The following is a 22,678-nucleotide window of genomic DNA, read 5'->3' as shown; positions in this document are numbered from 1 at the left end:
CCTTTTTTAAGTGGATCCAATTGTATTTAAACTTTTTTATTGAGATAAAATTCACACAACATCAAATTCACTACTTTAACCATTTTTAAGTGTGCCATTCAATGTTTTTTAGTATATTCATAAAGTCATGCAAACATTACCACTATCTGATTCCAGAATATTTCCATCATGGGACGCCTGGGTGGCTCAGTCGGTTGAGTGTCCAACTTCGGCTCAGGTCATGATTTCATGGTTTGTGGGTTCGGGCCCCGCATTGGGCTCTGTGCTGACTGTTAACTCAGAGCCTGGAGCCTGCTTCGAATTCTGTATGTGTCTCTCTCTCTCTTTCTCTCTCTCTCAGAAATAAATAAAACATTAAAAAAATAAAAAACATAATAATGAAAAAAAGAATATTTCCATCACCCCTGAAGGAGAAAGTCCATTCTTTTCAATTCTCCCTTCCTCCCCTCCCCCCATCTCCTGGAAACTATTACTCTACTTTTTGTTTCTATGGATTTGCCTATTCTGGATATTTTGTATGAATGCTGTCATACAATGGGTGACCTTTTATGTCTGGCTCTTTTCATTTAGCACATGTTTTCAAGGTTCATTCATGTCGTGGCATGGATTGGTCCCTCATTCCTTTTTTTGGCAGAATAATATTTCATTGTATGAATATATCACATTTTATTTATCCACTCATCAATTCATGAGCATTTGGGTTGTTTCCAGTTTTTGGCTTTTATGCATAATGCTTCTATGAACATTTATGTTCTTGTGTGAACACATGTTTTCAATTCTCTTGGGTATATACCTACTGATGGAATTGCTGGGTCATACGGTGACACTGTGTGTAACTTTTTGAGAAATTGCCAAACAATTTCCCATAGTGGCTGCACCGTTTTACATGCCTGCAAGCAATATATGAGGATTCTAATTTCTCCATATCCTGTCCAACACTTGTTATTATGTTTTTTTTATGTTTTATTTATTTTTGAGAGAGAGAGAAAGAGACAGCATGAGCAGGGGAGGGTCAGAGAGAGAGGGAGACATGGAATCACAAACAGGCTCCAGGCTCTGAGCTAGCTGTCCGCACAGAGCCCAATGCGGGGCTTGAACCCACAAACCGTGAGATCATGACCTGAGATGAAGTCGGATGCTCAACCGACTGAGCCACCCAGCGCCCCTGTTATTATCTGTTTTGTGTTTGTTTGTTTGTCTGTCTTTTCTTTTTCTTTTTTATTATAGCCATTCTAGTGGGTATGAAGTGGCATCATGTTGTGGTTTGGATTTCCATCTCCCTAACGACTAATGATGTTGAGCATCTTTTCATGTGCTTATTGCCCTCTGTATATCTTCTTTGGAGAAATGGCTATTCAGATCTCTTGCCCACTTTATTTTTATTTTTTAAATTTTTGTAAGGTTTTATTTCTGAAAGAGAGAGAGAGCAGGGGAGGGTCAGAGAGAGAGGGAGACACAGAATCCAAAGACAGGCTCCAGGCTCTGAGCTCGCTGTCAGCACAGAGCCCAACGCGGGGCTCGAACCCACGAACCGTGAGATCATGACCCGAGCCGAAGTCTGACGCTTAACCGACTGAGCCACCCAGATGCCCCTCTTGCCCACTTTAAAATTGGATTATTTGTGTTTTTATTATTGAGTTATAAAGATTCTACACGTATTCTGGATACTACACATATACTCTGTAAATATTTTCTCTCATTGTGTGGGTTGTCTTTTCATCTTGATAGTGTCCTTAAAGCACAAAAGTTTTACATTTTGATGAAATCCAACTTATCTGTTCTCTTTTCTTGCTTGTGATTTGTATATCATATTTAATTTACCTTCATTTATGAAGTACATGTTCTCTGGGTGTAGAATTCTAGGTTAGCAATATTTTTGTGATTTTTTTCTTTTGGTATTTATGTCATTCTACTGCTCTCTGGCTTCCATAGTTTCTATTGAAAAGTCAGATATTAGTGGTATTGCTCTTTTGAAGATAGTATGTCTTTGTCTGCTTTTAGGGTTTTTGTCTTTCTTTTTTATTTTCAGCAGTTTCATGATGATATGCTAAGATGTGGTATTCTTGTGTTCACTGCCTAGGGTTCATGGAATTTACTGAATCCAAAGGTTGATATCTTTCATCAGTTTGGGGAAATTCAAAGTATGTATCTTCAAATACTGAGCTGCACCATTGCCTTTCTCCTTTGTTTTTGGGATTCTAGTTATACGCATGTTAGAACTTTTGACTGTGTCCCACGTATCTCTTCCACTCTGTCCTTTTTTAAAATCTTTTTTCTTTCTGTGCTTACTTTTGGATATTTTCTATTGACTTGTTTCCCTTTAATTATTCTGTCTTCTGCCATATCCAGTGCCATAGACTGTTTGTGTCCCCCTAAAATTCATGTTGAAATCCTAACTTCACAGTTTCTGTTGAAAAGTCAGTTATTAATGTTATTGCTCCTTTGAAAATGATGTGTCTTTATCTGCTTTTAAGATTTTTTCTTTCGGGGCACTTGGGTGGCTCAGTCGGTTGCGTGTCTGACTTTGGCTCAGGTCATGATCTTGCAGTTAGTGAGCCCAAGCCCTGTGTTGCATTGGGCCTGGTGCTAGTAGTGCAGAAACTGTTTGGGTTTCTCACTCCCTCTGCGCCTCCTGTGCTCTCAATCTGTCAGGTGTGAATGAATAAACTTGGAAAATTTAAACTTAAAAACTTTAAAAAAAAGGAACATTAAACATTGTTTTTCTTTCTCTGATTTTCATGAGGGTAAATAGAGGTCTCATGAATGGGAATAGTGTCCTTCTAGAAAAGACCCCAGAAAGCTCCCTAGCACCTTTATACCACATGAGGTTTATAGCAAGCAGAGGGGGCTGTCTATGAACCAGGAAGTGGGCTCTCCCCAGGCATGAAATCTGCCAGCACCTGGATCCCAACCTCCAGAACTATGAGAAATAAATTCCTATTGTTTAAAGCCACCCAGTCTATGGTATTGTGTTACGGCAGTCCAAATAGGCTAAGACACTGATGTTAAAATCATCTAATGAATTTTAACTCAGTTCTAGAAATGTCCATTTGATTATTTGTAGAGAATCCAATTTTCTGTTGAAATGCTCTATTTGTCATCTATGTTATCTATTCTTTCTCCTAAGATTTTTAATTTTTAAAAAAATTTTTTTAATGTTTTTATTTATTTCTAGGAGAGAGAGAGAGACAGCGTGAGCAGGGGAGGGTCAGAGAGAGAGGGAGTCACAGACTCTGAAACAGGCTCCAGGCTCTGAGCTGGCAGTCAGCACAGAGCCCGACGCGGGGCTCGAACCCATGAACCGCGAGATCATGACCTAAGTGAAAGTCGGACGCTTAACCGACTAAGCCACCCAGGCACCCCTCTCCTAAGATTTTTTAAAGTAATCTCTACACCCAAAGTGGGGCTTGAACTCACACCCCTGAGATCAAGGATCACACATTCCACTGACTGAGCCTGCCAGGCACCCCTGTTCTATCTTTTATTTTCTCTATTAGTCACAGCTTTTTAAAAGTCCTTATCTGATTAAATCAAATATCTGAATCATAGGGAGTCTGTTTTTGTTGACATTTTTGTTCTTTTTTGGTTTTGGTTATTTCATTTGGTTCAGTTTTATTTTGTTTTTAGCATGCCTCATAATTTTTGATTCATCTGCTGGACCATGCAGATTAAAAATTGTAGAGGCGAGGCACCTGGGTGGCTCAGTCAATTAAGCATCCAACTTTGGCTCAGCTCAAAATATCACGGTTTTTGAGTTGGAGCCTCCCACATTGTGCTCTCTGCTGTCAGCTAGAGCCCTTTGGATCCTCTGTCCCCCTCTCTCTGCCGACACCCCTCCCATATGTGTGTGCTCTCTCTCTCTCTCTCAAATATTTTTTAAATTTTAAAATAAAAATAAATAAAAACTGTAGAGGCTTTCGATGATGTTCTCTGTCTCCAGGAGAATTTACGTTTTCTTCTTATAGACAGAGTACTGGTGGGTCACCTTGACCCCCCACTGAGGCATGTTTTAAGCTGTATTAGGATTGAACTATTATAGTTTTGCTTTTTCTTCTGGGCCAGTATCCTTACTCCTCGGGTGTTGTCTTTTCTCCTGGGGTGTGGCCTTTGTTCCTAGGGTGTAACCCTTCCAGTTTAAAGCCTGAGGTGTTTACCAAGGCCTCTGTGTCTCAGCAGGCTTTCAACTCTAACTTCTATTTCCTTAGCACACACTCCTGAAATCTCTCTCAATTTATTGCTTTCTCAGCTATTGTTTTCTTCTGGGTTTGTGGAGCCTTATCCTGTGCTTGCACAGCTTAGGAGTCAGCCAGAGATTTCAGAGAAATGTATTCACAGATTTTTGGCTCTTTCTCTGTAGCTTTCTTCTCTCCAGTTTTTTGACCCTTGTACCTGTGTATTTTCAGCCCTATGAGATTGCTGCTTTCTGTATGCGCTCAATTCTTTTGAGCCACAATTTGAATAGTACAATTCTGAAAAAAACTCTGGACTATGGAATTCCCTTTTCTCAAAGATTGTAGACCTTCATTTTCTGATTGCATTGGTTTCTTTTTTTTTTGTAATTTTTTAAATGTTTACTTATTTTTGAGAGAGAGAGAGAGAGAGACAGACAGACAGAGCTCAAGCAGGGGAGGGGCAGAGAGAGAGGGAGACACAGAATCCAAAGCATGCTCCAGGTATTGAGCTGTCAGCACAGAGCCCCACGGTGGGCTAGAACCCACAAACTGCAAGATCATGACCCGAGCAGAAGTCAGACACTCAACTGACAGAACCACCCAGGCACCCTTGCATTGGTATCTTCTAACGTCTTTCAAAGATATTTTAAACTTTTTTTAAAGTTTATTTTTATTTATTTTGAGAGAGAGAGATATGGCAAGTGGGGGAGGAAGAGAGAGGGAGACCAAATACCAAGCAGGCTCCTCACTGTTAGGCAGATCCCAATGCCAGTCTCAAACTCATGATCCGTGAGATCACAACCTGAGCTGAAATCAAGAGCCGGCCATTTAACCAACTGAGTTACACAGGTGCTATTAAAAAATATTTTATATATTTTGTCTAGCCTTTATGATTTTCTTTCAGTGGAAATACAAACTCTTTGTTCGGAATCAGAATCCTCCGCAATTACATCAATATATCGGGTCTATAGGGGCCTCTATCATCTGCCCTTGACCAGTTCTCTGACTCCTTCTATTCTCTTCTTTCCTCATTTCAATTCAGCCATATAAGTCTTTATTTTGAATGCTTATTCCCATGCCAGGGTCTTTTTAAAAAAAATATTTTAATGTTTTTTTATTTATTTCTGAGAGAGAGAGAGACAGAGAGAGCGAGCAGGGGAGGGTCAGAGAGAGAGGGAGATACAGAATCTGAAACAGGCTCCAGGCTCTGAACTAGCTGTAAGCACAGAGCCTAACGCGGGGCTCGAACCCATGAACCGTGAGATAATGACCTGAGCCGAAGTTGGACGCTTAACCGACTGAGCCACCCAGGTGCCCCAAGGTCTTTAACTTGTTAATCTCAGCTTTCTAACATTCTTGCTATGGTCTAAATGTTTGTGTCCACCCTAAACTTGTATGTTGAAATCCTGATAGCCAGTGTGATTGTATTAGGAGATAGGGCCTTTTGGAGGTGCTTAGGTCATGAGAGGAGAGCTCTCCTGAACAGGATTAGTGTTCTTATAAAGAACCCCACAGAACTTCCTAGCTCCTTCCACTGTATGAGAACACAGCAAGAGGTCAGCAGTCTGCAACCCAGAAGAGGCTATACCAGAACCCGGCCATGCCAGCGCTCTGATCTTGGACCTCCAACCTCCAGAACTGTGAGAAACAAATGTCTGCTGTTTATAAGCCATTCAGTCTGTGATATTTTGTTATAGCAGCCTGACAGGCTAAGCCAACTGCAGATCCAGATTTTTCACATGGTTGGCATCTTTATGCCAATTGGCTCTTAGTTCATTTAACACTCAGGAAGCCTTTCCCCAGCTGCCTTTATAGAAAAGCCCCTCCCTACCCCAGTCACTCCGTATACCTTTTATTTTCTTCATAGCACTTAAACCATCTGAAATTATCTTGCTCCTTGTTTATTGCCTTATTGTTCACCTCAGCCAGTTTTTGAGCAATGCCTGGCATAAAACAAAACAAAAACAAAACAAACTCAATTGATATGTATTGAGTGCATCGAGGAAGTGAGGAAAAAGAAATAAAAAAGTACAATAAAGGGTAAAATGAATTCAGAGTTTGTGATAGGGATAGTCTATTTTATACTGAAAAGTCACTGAGGTTGGGAGACCCAGGTTAAGTCAAACCTCTTCCCATTGGCTTAGGGATTTGTGCTGTATATAAAGTCTAGACTTGCCCAACAGTCTGAGCTGGCCAAGGTCCCAGATTTCTCTGGTTTCTTGCTTCTTGGTCACTGTGATTTCAAGATAGGCACATACACTCCTCCCTATCTTCAGAGGTCATCTGTGGCTGGGAATAGGGTTTCCTCAGTAAGACTGAGAGATAGGCAACTGCTGGCTTTTCTTAACAGATTGTCAATTGCTAGCCTTACACTATTTTTTTAATTTTTAAAAAAGTTTTATTTATTTAAGCAATCTTTACACGCAGCATGGAGCTCAAACTCACGACCTTGAGATTAAGAATCACATGCTCTTCCAAATGAACAAGTCAGGTGCCCCCAGCCTTAAATTAGTTTAAAATAATCTCCCACTTGTCTGAGCGCAATGCAGACCCATCATTGGAAATGAATGGCCCCTACTGACTTTGAAAGAACTTTCTGTGATGTCTCTAGCTTGCTGACAACTCACCTATGCCATGTATCTGTTAATGAACATGTACATTTATCTGGTCTACCCTGGGCTGACTTAGTCAATGCTGAAGTTTGGCAGCAGCCTCAGGACCATTTTATGGCAGCAGCAGGGGTGAGTGTTGGCAGAGATGCCAACAAACCCTCATTCCCAGAGATACAGGCCTGCTGTCAGCCAAAGTGGGCAGTTTGTACCCCCAGAATATTCTCAGTCTCGGACATTCCTTATGGGGCCCTGAACCCACCTGACTTTTTAGACTCTAGTTATGTCTGATCTGATCTTCACTGCCCATTTGTGGGTCAAGACAGCAGAAGTTGCATTTTTGAACGTGGATCACCATTTGGAATCACATGCCCCAAGCTGCCCTCATTCCTCAGCATGCTGTATAGGTAGAGTGGGATAAAAGTGCAGTCTCTGGGAAGCCTCAGGGACTCTAGTCCTGGACTCACTGAGTTCATCCTGGGCAGGTCACTTAACCCTGCTGTGCCATCTCTGTGCTGTTCCTCAGTTGAATTAGAACCCAACTGAGGTCTGATACAAGGCTCACATTACACAATGGAGGTGAAGACCTTTGAAAAGGTACCATCTCTCCTAAGGAGAGGGAGAGGCACCAGTGTGAAGTGAAACAACCAATCCCTACAGTGCCCAAGATGCTGCATGCAGGTCATCAAGATCAGTTACCCAAGGCACAGACCCACTCTGACAATCTGAGGCCTCAAAGATAGTTTTTTTCCTCCTCCATTTATTTTTTAAAAAATTTTAATGTTTATTTTTGAGACAGAGAAAGGGGCAGGGGAGGGGCAGAGAGAAAGGGAGACAGAATCTGAAGCAGGCTTGAGGCTCCTCGCTGTCAGTACAGACACAGAGCTCAAAGCCAAGAACCTTGAGATCATGACCTGAGCCGAAGATGGATGCTTAACCAACTGAGCCATCCAGGTGCCATTCTCCTTCTCCTTTATTATTATTATTTTTTAATATTTTTATTTATTTCTAGGAGAGAGAGAGAGAGAGACAGTGTGAGCAGGGGAGGGTCAGAGAGAGAGGGAGTCACAGACTGAAACAGGCTCCAGGCTCCGAGCTGGCAGCACAGAGCCCGACGCGGGGCTCGAACCCACGAACCGCGAGATCATGACCCAAGCGAAAGTCAGACGCTTAACCGACTAAGCCACCCAGGCGCCCCTCTCCTTCTCCTTCTCCTTTAAACAGGAGGTTAAGTTCTGGTCTACAATCAAGACTCAGGCACAAAAGGCTTCCAGTTGATTAACAGTATTGGCTATAACTTTTTGAGTTTTATATTGTGGGCCAGGCACTTTCCTTATTATTTCTAACCTTCACAATTACACTTTACGTTAGAACTCCTCCTCTTCTTCATGGAACGAGAAGAATAAGGCTCACCAGTTAAAGGGCTTTCCTAGTCTTCAGAGCAGCCAGGATTATAACTGGGTCTCTTCTTAACTCAGAACCTGTGCTCCAAACCCGTGCTCCTACCCCTTATTCAATGCTGCTTCTTCCCTGGTTAAGAAAGGTTCTGAGGCAGGTGGAAGGCAGCACGGAGAGATGCAAGAAGAGGCTCTGATATTTCGGAATACACCTGATCGTGAAAGTTCACTTCTGCACACAAAGTTTTTTGTTTTTGTTTTTTCCCCCCAGTCACTGAACAGGCGACATACTCTACCGGCCATCTTGGTTGTGGCAATCCCAATTCCTTTTTATTTTCCTGTGACGACAACCAAGAGAATTGTTCATAGAGGCCCTGCCCAGGCTTTTTAAGGCGCTCCAGCATTTCCCCCGGCAAAGAGCCCCTAAGGCCCAGGGCGTGGGCCGTTTCAAGCGCTTTTTCCTCCCGAGTTCTGCTCGCACTGCGCGCGTCCCCGCCAGCCAGCCGGGGAGGGGCTCGGGTGGGCCCCGTCGGGCCCCGCCCACTCCCCGCCCCCTAATTTAAATACGCGGCGCCGGCGGGTGCGTCGAGCTCGCCGCGGACCCAAGATGGCGGCGTGTGGACGTGTACGGAGGATGTTCCGCTTGTCGGCGGCGCTGCAGCTGCTGCTGCTCGCGGCGGCCGGGGCCCAGAAACTGCCGGGCCAGGGCGTCCACGGCCAGGGCCAGGTCCCGGGGGCCAACTTTCCGCCCTTTGTCGGGCAGACTGGAGGCGGCGGGCCGGCGGGTCAGTCGCTGCTCCAGCTGCCTCAGTCATCTCAGCTCCAGCACCAGCAGCAGCCACCGCAGCAACCGCCTCAGCCGCCGCAGCCGCCTTTCCCGGCGGGTGGGCCTCCGGCCCGGCGGGGCGGAGCGGGACCCGGCGGGGCTGGCGGGGGCTGGAAGCTAGCGGAGGAAGAGTCCTGCAGGGAGGACGTGACCCGTGTGTGTCCCAAGCACACCTGGAGCAACAACCTGGCGGTGCTCGAGTGCCTGCAAGACGTGAGGGAGGTGAGGAGGAGGCGGGACGGAGCCGGGAGGGCCAGGCCTGGTGCGGGCCTGAGGGTGTTGCCGGCCTTGGAAGGCGCTGACGCCGGTCCGCCGCTTCTCTCTCTCTTCCTCTGTGCTGCACTCGCTCCTTCCCTCCCCGTCCTTAGCTGGCTCCCCGGTGCATTCCGAGAAGAGGACCCCACCCCCACTCCTTATTCCCTCGCTGGTGCGGGGGTCTGGAAGTCAGACCCTGGCTCCTGGCCGCTCTCTGCGAAGGCCCAGAGCGTGTTTATGTTTGCTCTGGTCTTTTGTGTGATGCTCTAAGCACTGTAGCTCCTCGCCGAAGACCAGCTTAGAATTCGGCTATTTCTTTGGACTTGGACAATTTGTGGAAGCCCTTTTAAACAGGAAAAAAATGGTTGGCGTACTTGAGCCGTTAAGAAATGATCTTCTGTTTATTGGCAGTAGATAAGGTTTGTTTAGGTAACTCGGATTCTGTTCTGATGTGTATTGTAGTCTAAACACTGCATTTACCGTCTTTACCCCATTCTTTTGTAATTCGCAAATTCTTATTGTCAGTAGAGTGTTGAAACTAATGTATGCCTTTTATTTTCTTATTTTCTTTTGGTCAATTGTAGTGCATCTGAAGTTTAAGCTGTTACTCCAAGTAATTTAGAGTCCCAAAGCTTGAAAAGTTGGGACAGCAGTCGAAGCTGTAATACCTATACAGTATTTGTGATCGGGTTGTGGGATCTTGCCTTTCTGACGTCTGAATATGACTTTAACAGGACCTCTTAATGAAATCTAGATTTGGTATTCTTTAATGTGATTCACTTAAGTGACACAGAGAATGTCTTTTCTAGATTTAATGCCGCAGACATATTTGACAATTATCAAAGTTTGGGAGCAAATCTGGTAGGGTTTTGTTTTGTTTTAAGGCTTACGTGTATAGAATTAGGCCCAAAGATTGACAGGTAGAATGAAACTGCTGCTTGAAAACAGTTTTGTTTGGGAAATTGTATCATCAGAATTGTCTAAGATGTTCATGATCATGGGAAGACCACAAGTTTGTAGAAAATTGCTAGCCTTGGCAGGACACCCCCACCCCCATCTCACTGTGATGCCTGCTCTATCTAGTATTCTATACAGAGTAGTTCACAAGAGGAAAAGACATACATAATCAGAAGGCAGAGAGAAAGGAAGTTTCCAGAGCCAACAAATGTTGGCTTCTCATCTACAACTTGAAGATTAGAAGGATAATCCATTGTTATTCTTTATTTTTCTGATACTTCTTTTGCAGGTACAGCTAAGATTCTTAACTGTCAGGCTTTTGGGCATTTTCTATTTGGTCTTTGAGGATATATAATAGATGTTGTTCCCTCAAAGTAGAACCCCAATATTGCTGACCGAACGCTTTGTTTGTGGTTGTGGCAGGAACAGTTAGTTAATAGGGAAAGTGGCAAAAAGTGGCCCATGCATGGAGTACGTGTCTCTTTTTTTGTGTGCATTTGGGACATGTGGAAACCTCCACTTACAGGAGCAGGCTCCCTTTGTCATGCATGCAGAAGTGTGTAGCAGTATATGTAATCCATAAATAATTTAGATTTGGCCACTTTTGGAGTCTGTTTAATTTTGTGGATACTGTCTTGCATTACTTAGTGTGAAGAACCTGGCTTGAAAAATGTCGTTCCTACTCCACATCTGACTGTGAGATTCTCAGCAAAGATATTTTTCAGTAACTACGTTTTTCTTCCTTTATGGTGATGATATATAAACTCTTTGAGGGTAGTTACTAGCTCCTGTATTTCCTTTGTAACTTTCCAGAGTACCTAATTCAATGCTGAGACTTAGTGATATTGCCGAAACTATTGAGGATGAATAAACTAATGCAGTCAGTTTTATGCTCCAGAGGAAGAAAGAAAAAGTGTAATGTAATTTGGAGGTGGGCGTATTTTGGGTAGCAGGACTTTCCAAATTTCCAATTTAATTAATTTTCCTAAAATTTTATAAACATAAAAGATGAAAGAAGAGTATCATGAATGATTGTGTTCTTCAGGAGGTGAAATTATTATTTTTTTTAATTCTGTTTTAAGTAGGCTCCACATCCACAGTGGAGCTCGAACTCACAATCCTGAGGTCAAGAGTCACTTGCTTTACAGACTGAGACAGCCAAGCATCTGGAGGTGGAAATATTTTTAAACTACTTTTTCTTTCTTTAAAGATGACAAAAGGAAATTTTAATCCACCTAGTTTGGGAATTAGTTAAATCTGATTTATGTGTTTGAAATAGCGTGTCTGAATTAAAGAAATAAACTGCCTAGGCACGTTTGAAGTGAAATTATTGAATGTGTTTTGTCTTTGCTTTTTGGTAGGTAGGACTGTTTGATAGGGAAGTGGACATAATGTGCTTCTTTATCCCTTTGGATACAAATTTGGAGAAGACTGTTCTCTGTGTACTTGCTATGAGAATTATGAAAAGGGAAAGCATGTGAATATTTAAATGGTACTATAGTAGGGGCGCCTGGGTGGCTCAGTTGTTTAAGCATCTTACTTGATTTTGGCGTAGGTCATGATCCCAAGGTTGTGGGATCCATTCCAGCATCAGGCTCTGTGCCCTCTCTGTCTCTTCCCCACTCTCTCTCTCTCTCAAAATAAATAAATAAAAACATAAAAAAATAATAAATGGTTGTATAGTAAACATTTTTATTTTGAAACAAGATGGGGGTATATAGAGTTAGGTTAAGTCTTAAGTTCAAACAGATTACGGTTCTCTCTACTGTAGTGTTCAGTTTTATAGTTATTCACTTACAGAATTTATTTGAAGGTATTTATCGTTTCCTTTAAATAATCTCAACTGATGCTTTCACTTTGGTTAATGTATCATGTGCCAACAAATTAAAAATATATGTGTAAACTATAGTAAAATTGCATATGGACTATAGTTCACAGCTTTTCCTCAGTCACTTTGTCCATTATTTTGAAGGCTATGTGTTATGTGAGGGATTTTTTTTTAATCCTCTCAGATGAGTCATGCTTTTTTTAAAAAAAATTTTTTATAATGTGTATTTTATTTTTGAGACAGAGAGAGAGAGAGAGAGAGAGAGAGAGACAGGGCGTGAACGGGGGAGGGGCAGAGAGACAGAGGAAGACACAGAATCTCAAGCAGGCTCCAGGCTCTGAGCTGTCAGCACAGAGCCCAGTGTGGTGCTTGAACCCGCATACTGTGAGATCATGACCTGAGCCGAAGTTGGATCAGATGCCCCAGATGAGTCATGCTTTTTAAAAGGTCAAGGATAGAGGTGCCTGGGTGGCTTAGTCTGTTAATTGTCTGAATCTTGACTTGGGCTCAAGTCATGATCTCACAGTTTATAAGTTTTGGCTCTGCACTCATAGTGGGGGGCCTACTTGAGTTCTTTTTCCCTCTCTGCCTCTCCCCTGCTTGCTGTCTCTCTCTCTCACTCTCACTCAAAAAATAAAAATAAATAAACTTTAAAAGGTCATGTATACCCAGTGGGTCCACTATTAAATAATAGATATAAGAGTAGTAATGGTGGGATAGTAGTCCTGGTTATTTTTATATTACATAAATGTATATACATAGGTATATGTGTATACATTCATTTATACTTACATACATGTATATACATATAGAACTAATGGTAGTTCTAGTCATAAAAAAATATAACAAGGATGTATACAGGAAAAAGGAAAAATATACCCTGGGCTATTGTACCAAGTGAAGGAATAATAATACCAAACAAAGAAAAAAGACACTCCTGTTTCGTTAGTATAAGTGATAAGACATGTTTCATATTGAGAGTAATTTTAAAAGATACTTTAATTTTGGTTGAAATGACCAGTACTATCTCGTGTTCAGAAGTTTCAGATGGAGACATTAGTTTCTTGGGAAAAGTTTATTAGTGATGTGCCTAGTTTTTCTTAGTCTTTTATTTGTGCTGGTTTTTGTTGGGTTTTAAAACAAAAATGTTTATGGAGTACCTGGGTGGCTGGCTCAGTTGGTTAAGCATCTGATTCTTGATCTCAGGTCTGATCTTAAGGTCATGAGTTCAGACTCTGCATTGGGTTGTGTACTTAAAATAAAGAAATAAATAAAAATAAAAACATTCTACATTGCAAAATTTCAAGCATATACAGAAATAGAGTAGTATAGTAATTTTCCACATATGCATCACCCACCGTCAACTGTCTCCGCCAATTTTTAGTTTGGTACAGTAGTTGGGAGACTGGCATACTTTAAAAGCAAGTCCCAGACACATGTCATTTCACTTTCTAACTACTTCAGTATGTATCTTTGGGGACGCCTGGGTGGCTCAGTCGGTTAAGCGTCCAGCTTCGGCTCAGGTCATGATCTCACAGTTCGTGGGTTCGAGCCCCACATCGGGCTCTGTGCTGACAGCTAGCTCAGAGCCTGGAGCTTCCTTCAGATTCTGTATCTTCCTCTCTCTCACTGACCCTCCCCTGCTCATGCTGTCTCTCTCTCTCTCTCTCTCTCTCAGAAATTAAAAAAAAAAAAAGAATCTTTGACAAGGACTTTAAAAAATGAAAATAAATGTAGGTATTTATTTAAGATATATTATGTATTGAACAGAAATTAACATTTAAACCATAAACCCACTCTCAGACTCATAGATGAACACTTCCATTATTCTTTAAAAAATTTTTTTTTTAACTTTTTTTTTTTTAATTTTTTTTTAATGTTTTATTTATTTCTAGGAGAGAGACAGCATGAGCAGGGGAGGGTCAGAGAGAGAGGGAGTCACAGACTCTGAAACAGGCTCAAGGCTCTGAGCTGGCAGTCAGCACAGAGCCTGACGCGGGGCTCGAACCCACAAACCGTGAGATCATGACCTAAGCGAAAGTCGGACGCCCAACCGACTAAGCCACCCAGGCGCCCTAAAAAAATTTTTTTTAAAGATTTTAATTTTTAAGTATTTTCTACACCCAATATGGGGCTTGAATTTACAACCCTGAGATTAAGAGTCATACGCTCCACAAACTGAGCCAGCCAGATGTCCCTATTCTATTCTTAACTTTTCACTTAACTGTATCCTAAGATCATGTTCTACACTATGTCATCTCATTTATGTTCTTGATAGTTCTGTGAAGTGAATATCTTATTATCTTAGTTGAGAAACAGGCTCAGAGAGATGGAATAATTTGTCTGATGTTATGTCCTAAGTGGTAGATTTGATATTCATCAAGTTCTCTTTGGCTTGAAAAGACCTCATGCTTTGCAATCTACCATGGATGGTTGCCACTAAGGAAATTGGTATGTGACTGTTGAGAATCCCAGGGGTTCAGAAGTGGACATAAAATGAGAAGGGTCAGCTGGGATTAGAATCCTCTTTTCTTCACTACAAGAACAATTGGGTAGCAACAGCTCTTATGTATTAGAATATTGTAGATTTTTCAGGTAGACACACCAGCTTTATTAGACAAAGCTAATTTAATTATTAGTTTGAGTCCATGATGAGCAGAATAACTGCTTAATGAAAAGATTTTCAAATCCCAGCTCACCTTAAACAGGATTTGTACTAGGATAATGGAAAAATTTAGGTTTCTCTACTATTTGTATTGAGTCCATGGAATAGCACAGAGTGAACTAGGACTAGAGCTGGCATTGCCATTAGCAAACCCTGGCTGTGGGAAAGTCTTTTTACCACTCTTGAGTCCCAGGTTCCTCATGACAGGTTTTGGGTAATAGTACAATTTCGAAGATCCCTGTTATTTAACCTGTACAAGTTTCCTGTGTTGTCTGTATGTATATGTTATATGGTTTCTAGGATTTATAGGTGTACCATCTCCTGATTACTTATTCATTCATGGGAGGAAATAGTAATATGAATAATGCAAATGACAATCCAAACATTGTTAGGGTTTAGGATATATTATGATTATTCTGTTTGAGCCAATTCGTGGAATTTCCTCCAATGCTAACTCTCAGTGGTTTGAAGCAATCTAACCACAAAATCAAGGCATTATTGATCTCTTGTTATGCACCTGTCATTGTGAAAGAACACTAGTACTTTAAGACACCACCACCGCTTACAATTGGTTTGATAAATGAGATTGTAATCAAGAAACAATTATATAAGAGAGTGTTAATCCTTTGATGTCATATAGACAGTAGATTCTTTAGGGCAATGAAAAGAGCACAAAATTAGGATTTAGACTTGGGTGGAATCTAGCTCTGTTTCTCTTAGCCTAATAGTTTTTCCTGCCTTGGAACTCCTGGGTGGCTGGCTCAGTCATTTCAGGTCATGATCTTGCAGTTCATGAGTTCAAGCCTCATGTCAGGCTCTCTGCTGTCAGCGCAGAGCCCACTTTGGATCCTGTGTCTCCGTCTCTTTGCCTCTCCCCTGCTCACACACAAATGCATGTTCTTTCTGTTTGTTTCTTTCTCTCTCTCAAAAATAAAAATTAAAAAAAATTCCCCCCCTTTAAGTTTTGACTGTCTACTTTAACCATGTCATAAGTGAAGATATACATGAATTCTTGAGTTTGATGTGAAAGTTACATTTTTATGATATACACTAAACAAAATACATGATGATTAAAGTATACAATCCTAACACCGCCTGAAATTATCTTGCTTACCTTTTAAGTATCATTTAAAAATGATTATTATTTTATTATTTAAAAAATTTTAATGTTTATTTACTTTTGAAAGAGAGAGACAGCATGAGTGGGGGAGGAGCAGAGAGAGGGAGACAGAGAAACTGAAGCAGGCTCCGGGCTCTGAGCTGTCAGCACAGAGCCCGATGTGGGGCTCAAACCCACAGATTGTGAGATCGTGACCTAAGCCAAAGTCAGAGGCTCAACCAACCAAGCCACTCAGCTACCCCTTATGTATCTTTTGTGTACCTTTTACTTTAAAAAATAATAAGACTGGAATATTTCTTAATAGCTCTGATACTTTGTGATTCTGTGATCTGTAAGAATACAATTGTGTGCAAGTGAATTATAAGCACAGGTGAAAAGGAGAAATGCTTTAAGAAATTTAGGGGGTTGTACTGTCTGAAATAGAGAGTTTTTTCAGAGTCCAGATTATAAAGGGTCTTATATGTACCACTGACTCGTTCTTTGAGTAAAGCCCAGAAATGGGATGTGTTTTCATCCCAACCTGAGATAAAAATTTTCCTACAGGTAATTGAGAGTTACTTGTAAAATACCACTGTCATCGATGAGAAATACTTTTATTAGTCTCTACACCCCACGTTGGGCTCGAACCCGCAATCCTCAGGTCAGGAGTTGCATGCTTCACCTGCTGAGTCAGCACCAAGAACCCCGAGACATACTTTTTTAAGAAGTCTCTTGATAAATAGTGCTTAATAGTGGGGGCACTTGGGTGGCTTAGTCAGTTAAGCAGCTGACTTCGGCTCAGGTCATGAACTTGCAGTTCATGAGTTCGAGCCCCGTGTTGGGCTCTGTGCTGACAGCTCAGAGCCTGGAGCCTGCTTCACATTCTGTGTTTCATTCGCTCTCTGCCCCTTCTCCACTCATGCTCTGTATCTCTCTCTGTCTCTGTCAAAAATAAATTTAAAAAATTAAAAAAGAAAAAAGTGCTAAATACTGTATATTTGCTTAATAATTCATTGTTTTTTGAAAGAAAATGAATTACTTGAGCAGTCTGAAAGATAAAATGGTACATTTCCTTTTGTACACTTCTAATGTGTTCAAAACCAGTTTAGCCAGCAACAATCCAAAAAATAAAACTTACCTGTTTATTTATTTTAATATTTATATTTGAGAGTGTGCAGGCAGGAGAGGGACAGAGAAAGGGGGACAGAAAATCTGAAATGGGCTTTTTGCCAGCAGCAGAGGGCCCAATGCGAGGCTCGAACTCACGAACTGTGAGATCATGACCTGAGGTGAAGTTGGATGCTCAACCGACTCAGCCATCCAAGTGCCCCAAAACTTAACTTGTTTATATGAGATATTTATATATTTGAAAAAGAAGCAATTAAAATGGCTTCTAGGATGTCATGCAAATTAATTTTTCTTCCTTCAACAAACATGTATTGAATACCTACTATGTGTAAGACACTGTGCTTAGTGTTAGAGGGTAAAAATACATGATAATAGCATTTATTGAAAGTTTTTTGTGTGCTCTGTGCTAAGAGACCAGATGTTTTCTGGGCATTATATCTCATTTAATCCTATCAGAAATTTATTATTATTATTAATAATAATTATTTTTTTAATGAGGAGACTGCCTCAGGGCCAGTAAGTATTGGAATTAAGATTTGAAAGCAAGCCTGTCCAACTGTAAAATAGCTCATTCCTCTTCCTTCTGTCTCTGTGGTAGTTACTACTTAGATGTAGCTGTTGAGAAGTTGAAACATGAATGGTTTGAATTGGGATGTCCTATAAGTGTGAAAGACACACTTGATTTTAAAGACTTAGTACAAAAAAAACAAATGTAAGATATCTCATTAATTTTTTATGCTGATTATATGTTTAAATGACAATATTATTGCATATTTTGGGTTAAGTGCTTTATTAAAGTGAATTTTGAGGGCGCCTGGGTGGCTTGGTCGGTTAAGCGTCTAATTTCGGCTCAGGTCATGATCTCGCAGTTTGTGGGTTTGAGCCTGGCGTTGGGCTGTGCTGACAGCTAACTCAGAGCCTGGAGCCTGCTTCAGATTCTGTGTCTTTCTCTCTCTCTGATCCTTCCCTGCTCACGCTGTCTCTCTCTCTCTCTCTCAAAATAAATAAAACATTAAAAAAATTTTTGAGTGAATTTTATTTTTTAATATGACTATATACCATAGTTTAGATGTGGTTTATATTATATTTCTATTAGACAATGCTGATCTAGAAGAAGAAAAATATATTTTTACTAAAAATTATTAATATAAGTTATAAAATAGTAAGTACCATAAAAGAATGATAAATTAAATGCTATGGGCATTAATGGTATGAGTGGAGGAAATGGTTGGAAGGATCAGAAAAAAGCTCTTGAGTACTTTTCATTCTTCTTTAAAAAAAATTTTTTTTTTAACATTTATTCATTTTTGAGAGACAGAGTGGGAGTGAGAGAGGCAGAGGAGAGAGGTAGACACAGAATCTAAGGCAGGCTCCAGGCTCTGAGCTGTTAGCAGAGCCCGATGCGGGGCTCTAACTCACAGACCTTGAGATCATGACCTGAGCTGAAATCAGACGCTTAAATAACTGAGCCACCCAGGCACCCCACTTTTCATTCTTCATAAATTGATTATTCATATCATGAAATTCTTTATTTTTAAGATTTTATTTTTTAAGTAACCTCTACACCCAACATGGGGCTTGAACCTACCACTCCGAGATCAGAAGTCTCATGCTCTGCTGACTGAGCTGCCAGGTACCATCCCATATCATGAAATTCTTAATTTAGCTATCTAAAAATGCTTCCTAATCTGGTTTCTGGATGAGTCTTGTCTTCCCTGTGTCTAATTTATGAATTATAAGGAGTGCACCTTTAGCTTGAGAAGAGCAGCACTCATAAAACTGGAAGTCAGTAAGTGGTTCATCTTTGGTTGAGTTATGTAAATTTGAAACCTATGAAGGAACCTCAAGTGATGGCCCTCAGAACTGTGCCAGTACGAACCCTTGTATCTGCATCAAAATAGAGTGTGGAGGAAGAAGAAGTGTGGACTGGAATCTAAAAAACAATGAACTAAGAGAACTAGGCATCTCTTTTCATTCAGTTTTAATAATTTTACTGAAATTAGAAAATTATGTTAGATTGAATGTATGGTAATTATAGTACCTTTTCCTAATGAAGGCTTGAATAACATGTATAACTCTTTGTAATACTTGGGGAAGTCATAGTGAAAATGGGTGCTGACTTGAATTCCTGGATCTGTACACTTATAAGATAGAACAAACTTTTTTTTTTTTAATATTTTTTTATTTATTTCTAGGAGAGAGAGAGAGAGTGTGAGCAGGGGAGGGTCAGAGAGAGAGGGAGACACAGATTCCGAAATAGGCTCCAGGCTCTGAGCTGGCAGTCAGCACAGAGCCCGACGCGGGACCCGAACCCACGAACCGCGAGATCGTGACCTAAGCGAAAGTCGGACGCTTAACCGACTAAGCCACCCAGGCGCCCCTAGAACAAACTCTTAAAATGTTTTTGTGTTCCTTTACAAAAATAGAAGTGTGATATATATTTAGAATCGGAAGCAAGATAAACAGTGAATCGCAACAGTGTATGAGAAAAATTAACCAGGGCTGTGTGCATACAAGCTATAAATCAGTTCAAATACAGAGTAACAACAACAACAACAACAACAAAGAATGAAAGAAAAATAATGTTTAAAGAAAGATACAGAAGGTATTTAGAAAGGTTTCATTTGTAACTTAAGTTTAAAGTAGAAAGAGCCTGCAAGTCATTTAACAGAATTCCCAAAGTTTCTGCATTGTCCAAATCAGCTCTGTAATGTGATAACCATTCTGAAGTGGACAAAATTTCAAGGAGGGAGAAGGGGATGTAATGGAGGGTTTTAATTACTAACAAATTCTGCCATCTGTTAAATTAGTGCCATCTACTGAGCGCACCTATTAACAGAAGATATAAAAATCAGAATTACAATCCTGGATTCAAATCCCAGCTCACTTACCACTTAATGTGACCTTGGATAAATTATCTGTCCAGCTTTCAATTTTCTTATCTATGAAACTGAGATATGAAACCTTCTCCCACAGGGTTATGGTGAGGATAAAGCTTTTTTAAATATGTAGACCATGCATCAAATTGCATTTGCCCGTAAATAGTCTTTTCCTTCCCTTTTTCTTTGTTGTTGCAGATGAAATTCTTCAAGATAAGGTTTTATGTTCACTGTGTTAAAAGAAATGTGAAGCGAACTGTAATGTGTCACACCTTTTATGTAATTCTTCCTAGACTTCTTCACAAAAACTTTAGTTGAACTTACTTGAAGAGGAAGGTCAAGAACATTTATAGTCTTTCCTGAGTATTAAAAATGTGTGCACTTTGAGATTATGGAGTGCAAAGGAGTGAATTCTCCGGGTAAAGGAATTCAGTTCTACCAAATGTTCTTTAGTTCTGTTGGCCTAAATGATGCCTAAATTTGGAATATACTGCCAATCAGACAAAGGAAAGTCCCGTTCTTAAATAGAAGAGGAAAAGAATTAGTTCTTGTATTCTGAAGACAGCATTACTTAATGCAGATCCTCCCTCTGTAGAATGGAATGACTAAGAACATAGCTTTTTATTAGCTAAGAAAAAGAAGGCATTGATTCTTTTTGCCCTTTGTAAAACCAGATAAATTTAAAAATCACTGAAACTTTCCTGAAAATTGGCAACTTTTCAGAGGGAAAGTAATATGTAAGGACTTTGATATTGCTAAGGTTTCAACATTCTCTGGCCTGTGAAACAATCTATATATTAAAGTATAAATACATAAATTAATAATACATTAAATAAGGACACTTCAAAATATTTGCAGTAGGTAAGCCTTCTTTCTGAGGTTATTAGGTAGCAGAGTTCATTTTGAATGGTGTTGAAACAGTTAAAATTCCAGTTTCATACTATTACAATTGATTTGTTTATTAGGAACTCACAGTTGTTTATCATTATAAGAAGTTTCAAGAATTTATACTATTGTATGTTGATTTCCAACTTGGAAGCATATCTAAAATAGGAGAAACTAGAGCAGTGAAAGCAGAAATCAGAAGACATTGGTGTGGTTCCCTTCCTCTTGTGGAGACAAATTTACATTCTTTTTTTTAATGTTTTTTTAAAAAAATTATTTCTGAGGGAGAGGGGGAGAGAGAGAGAGAGAGACCGACTGCGTGAGCAGGGGAGGATCAGAGAGAGAGGGAGACACAGAATCTGAAGCAGGCTCCAGGCTCTGAGCTAGCTGTCAGCACAGAGCCTGACGCCGGGCTCAAGCCCACAAACTGTGAGATCATGACCTGAGCCGAAGCCGGACGCCCAGCTGACTGAGCCACCCAGGAGCCCCCAAATTTACATTTCTTCAGTGGGATGATCTCTGCCTCTTTTTCCAGCTCTGCTTCATGCTAGCTCATGCAGCATCCTGCTGTTTCCTCCCATAAATACATAGTGTAGTGGGGTAGGTTTCCAGAAAGCACTGCCTTATAGCTTGTGAGTATACAGAGATTTTATGTAAATAACATTTGTTGGTAAAGATTTTATATTCAGTTATTTGGGAATATTCTTGTACCAGCATATTGTTTAGTGTCTTTCCCCTTGCTTAGTACACTGCCCCGTCCCCCTACCAACTCTTCTAATAGTTGATCATATTTGACTTATAAAAAACAGCAGTTTCTTACAGTTTATTGTTTCATCATAATAGTTAAGATTTTGAGTAAATAGTATCTGTTTGCAGCGACTTCATTGTTTACTGTTTTGTATCTTGAAATCTACAATTAAGAGTGAGGAGATAGGATGAATTAGTCATTTTGGTGTAGGGCTTCACCTTTGGAGTCTTCCTGAAATTTTTTTTCCCAAGCTTTTTGTTTGGTTTATCTATCCCCAGAAAAAAAAGAAGAGAATCAGTTTAGATTTACTCATCATTTGTAAATGTTTATTGAACACTTACTGTATTGGTGAATTGATAATCAAGATTATCTGGCATAAAAAAGATGACTTAGAGTTTTGTTCCACATAAAATGATGTATTCCAAAAACTTTTTAACTCTTTTTTTAAAGAAAAAAATTTTTAGTGTTACTGCTCGATCATGACCTGAGCTGAAGCTGAATGCTTAACCAACTGAGCCACCCAGGTGCCCCAACTTTTCTTAACTCTTGAAGTAGAGGAGATGTAGAACAAGGTATAATGTCAGAGAGTAACTCACCCTAATATACTTCCTTTTTAAAAACTAAGTATTGGCCTAACAATCTTTTCCCTAAATAATTATTGAGTCAAGTAAATTGCTATTCAATATGTGTTTTATGGAACACTTATTCATTGATTTCCAGCTCTTGATATAGTAGTAGGATAGATATCAGCTTTATTTTACAGATAAAAAAATGAATCAGATGGATTGTGATTTGCCCAAGTCATATAAGTTTTAAGAATATGAGCTTAGACTCCAACCCAAATCTTTTTAAATTTAAAACCTCTGTCTTTCTGTGTTACCACATTGCTTTTCTTTCTTTTTTTTCTTTCCTTTTCTTTTTTTGAGAGAGAGAATCCATGAGTGAGAGAGAAGCAGAGGGAAAGGAAGAGAGAGAATCTTAAGCAGGCTTCCCACACACCGTGAGATCATGACCTGAGCTGAAATCAAAAGTCAGACACTTGGGGCGCCTGGGTGGCTCAGTCAGTTAAACGTCAGACTTCAGCTCAGGTCATGATCTCACATCACAGTTCATGGGTTTGAGCCCTGTGTCAGGCTCTGTGCTGAATGTTTGCTCAGAGCCTGGATCCTGTTTCAGATTCTGTGTCTCCCTCTCTCTCTGACCAACCCCCCCCCCCCCCCCCCCCCCCCC

At 40.3% G+C, this 22,678-nt stretch overlaps 1 protein-coding gene across 1 annotated transcript in view; it reads left to right on the top strand.

Moving 5' to 3' along the window:
- The first annotated feature begins 8,784 nt into the window (after window positions 1–8,784).
- The window catches only part of GLG1 (golgi glycoprotein 1), a 160,206-nt gene continuing 146,312 nt past the window's right edge, over window positions 8,785–22,678 (top strand). The window contains exon 1 of the mRNA XM_039256432.1: window positions 8,785–9,226. Coding sequence (XP_039112363.1) covers window positions 8,786–9,226 — 441 coding nt within the window. The 5' untranslated portion in view covers window position 8,785. The remainder of the gene's footprint in view (window positions 9,227–22,678) is intronic.

The sequence above is a fragment of the Hyaena hyaena genome, unplaced genomic scaffold (genome assembly GCF_003009895.1).
Source record: "Hyaena hyaena isolate Hyena2069 unplaced genomic scaffold, ASM300989v1 scaffold_584, whole genome shotgun sequence".
NCBI lineage: Eukaryota > Metazoa > Chordata > Mammalia > Carnivora > Hyaenidae > Hyaena > Hyaena hyaena.
The sequence above is the reverse complement of the archived record's forward strand: the minus strand, read 5'-3'. Positions and strand labels throughout refer to the sequence as shown.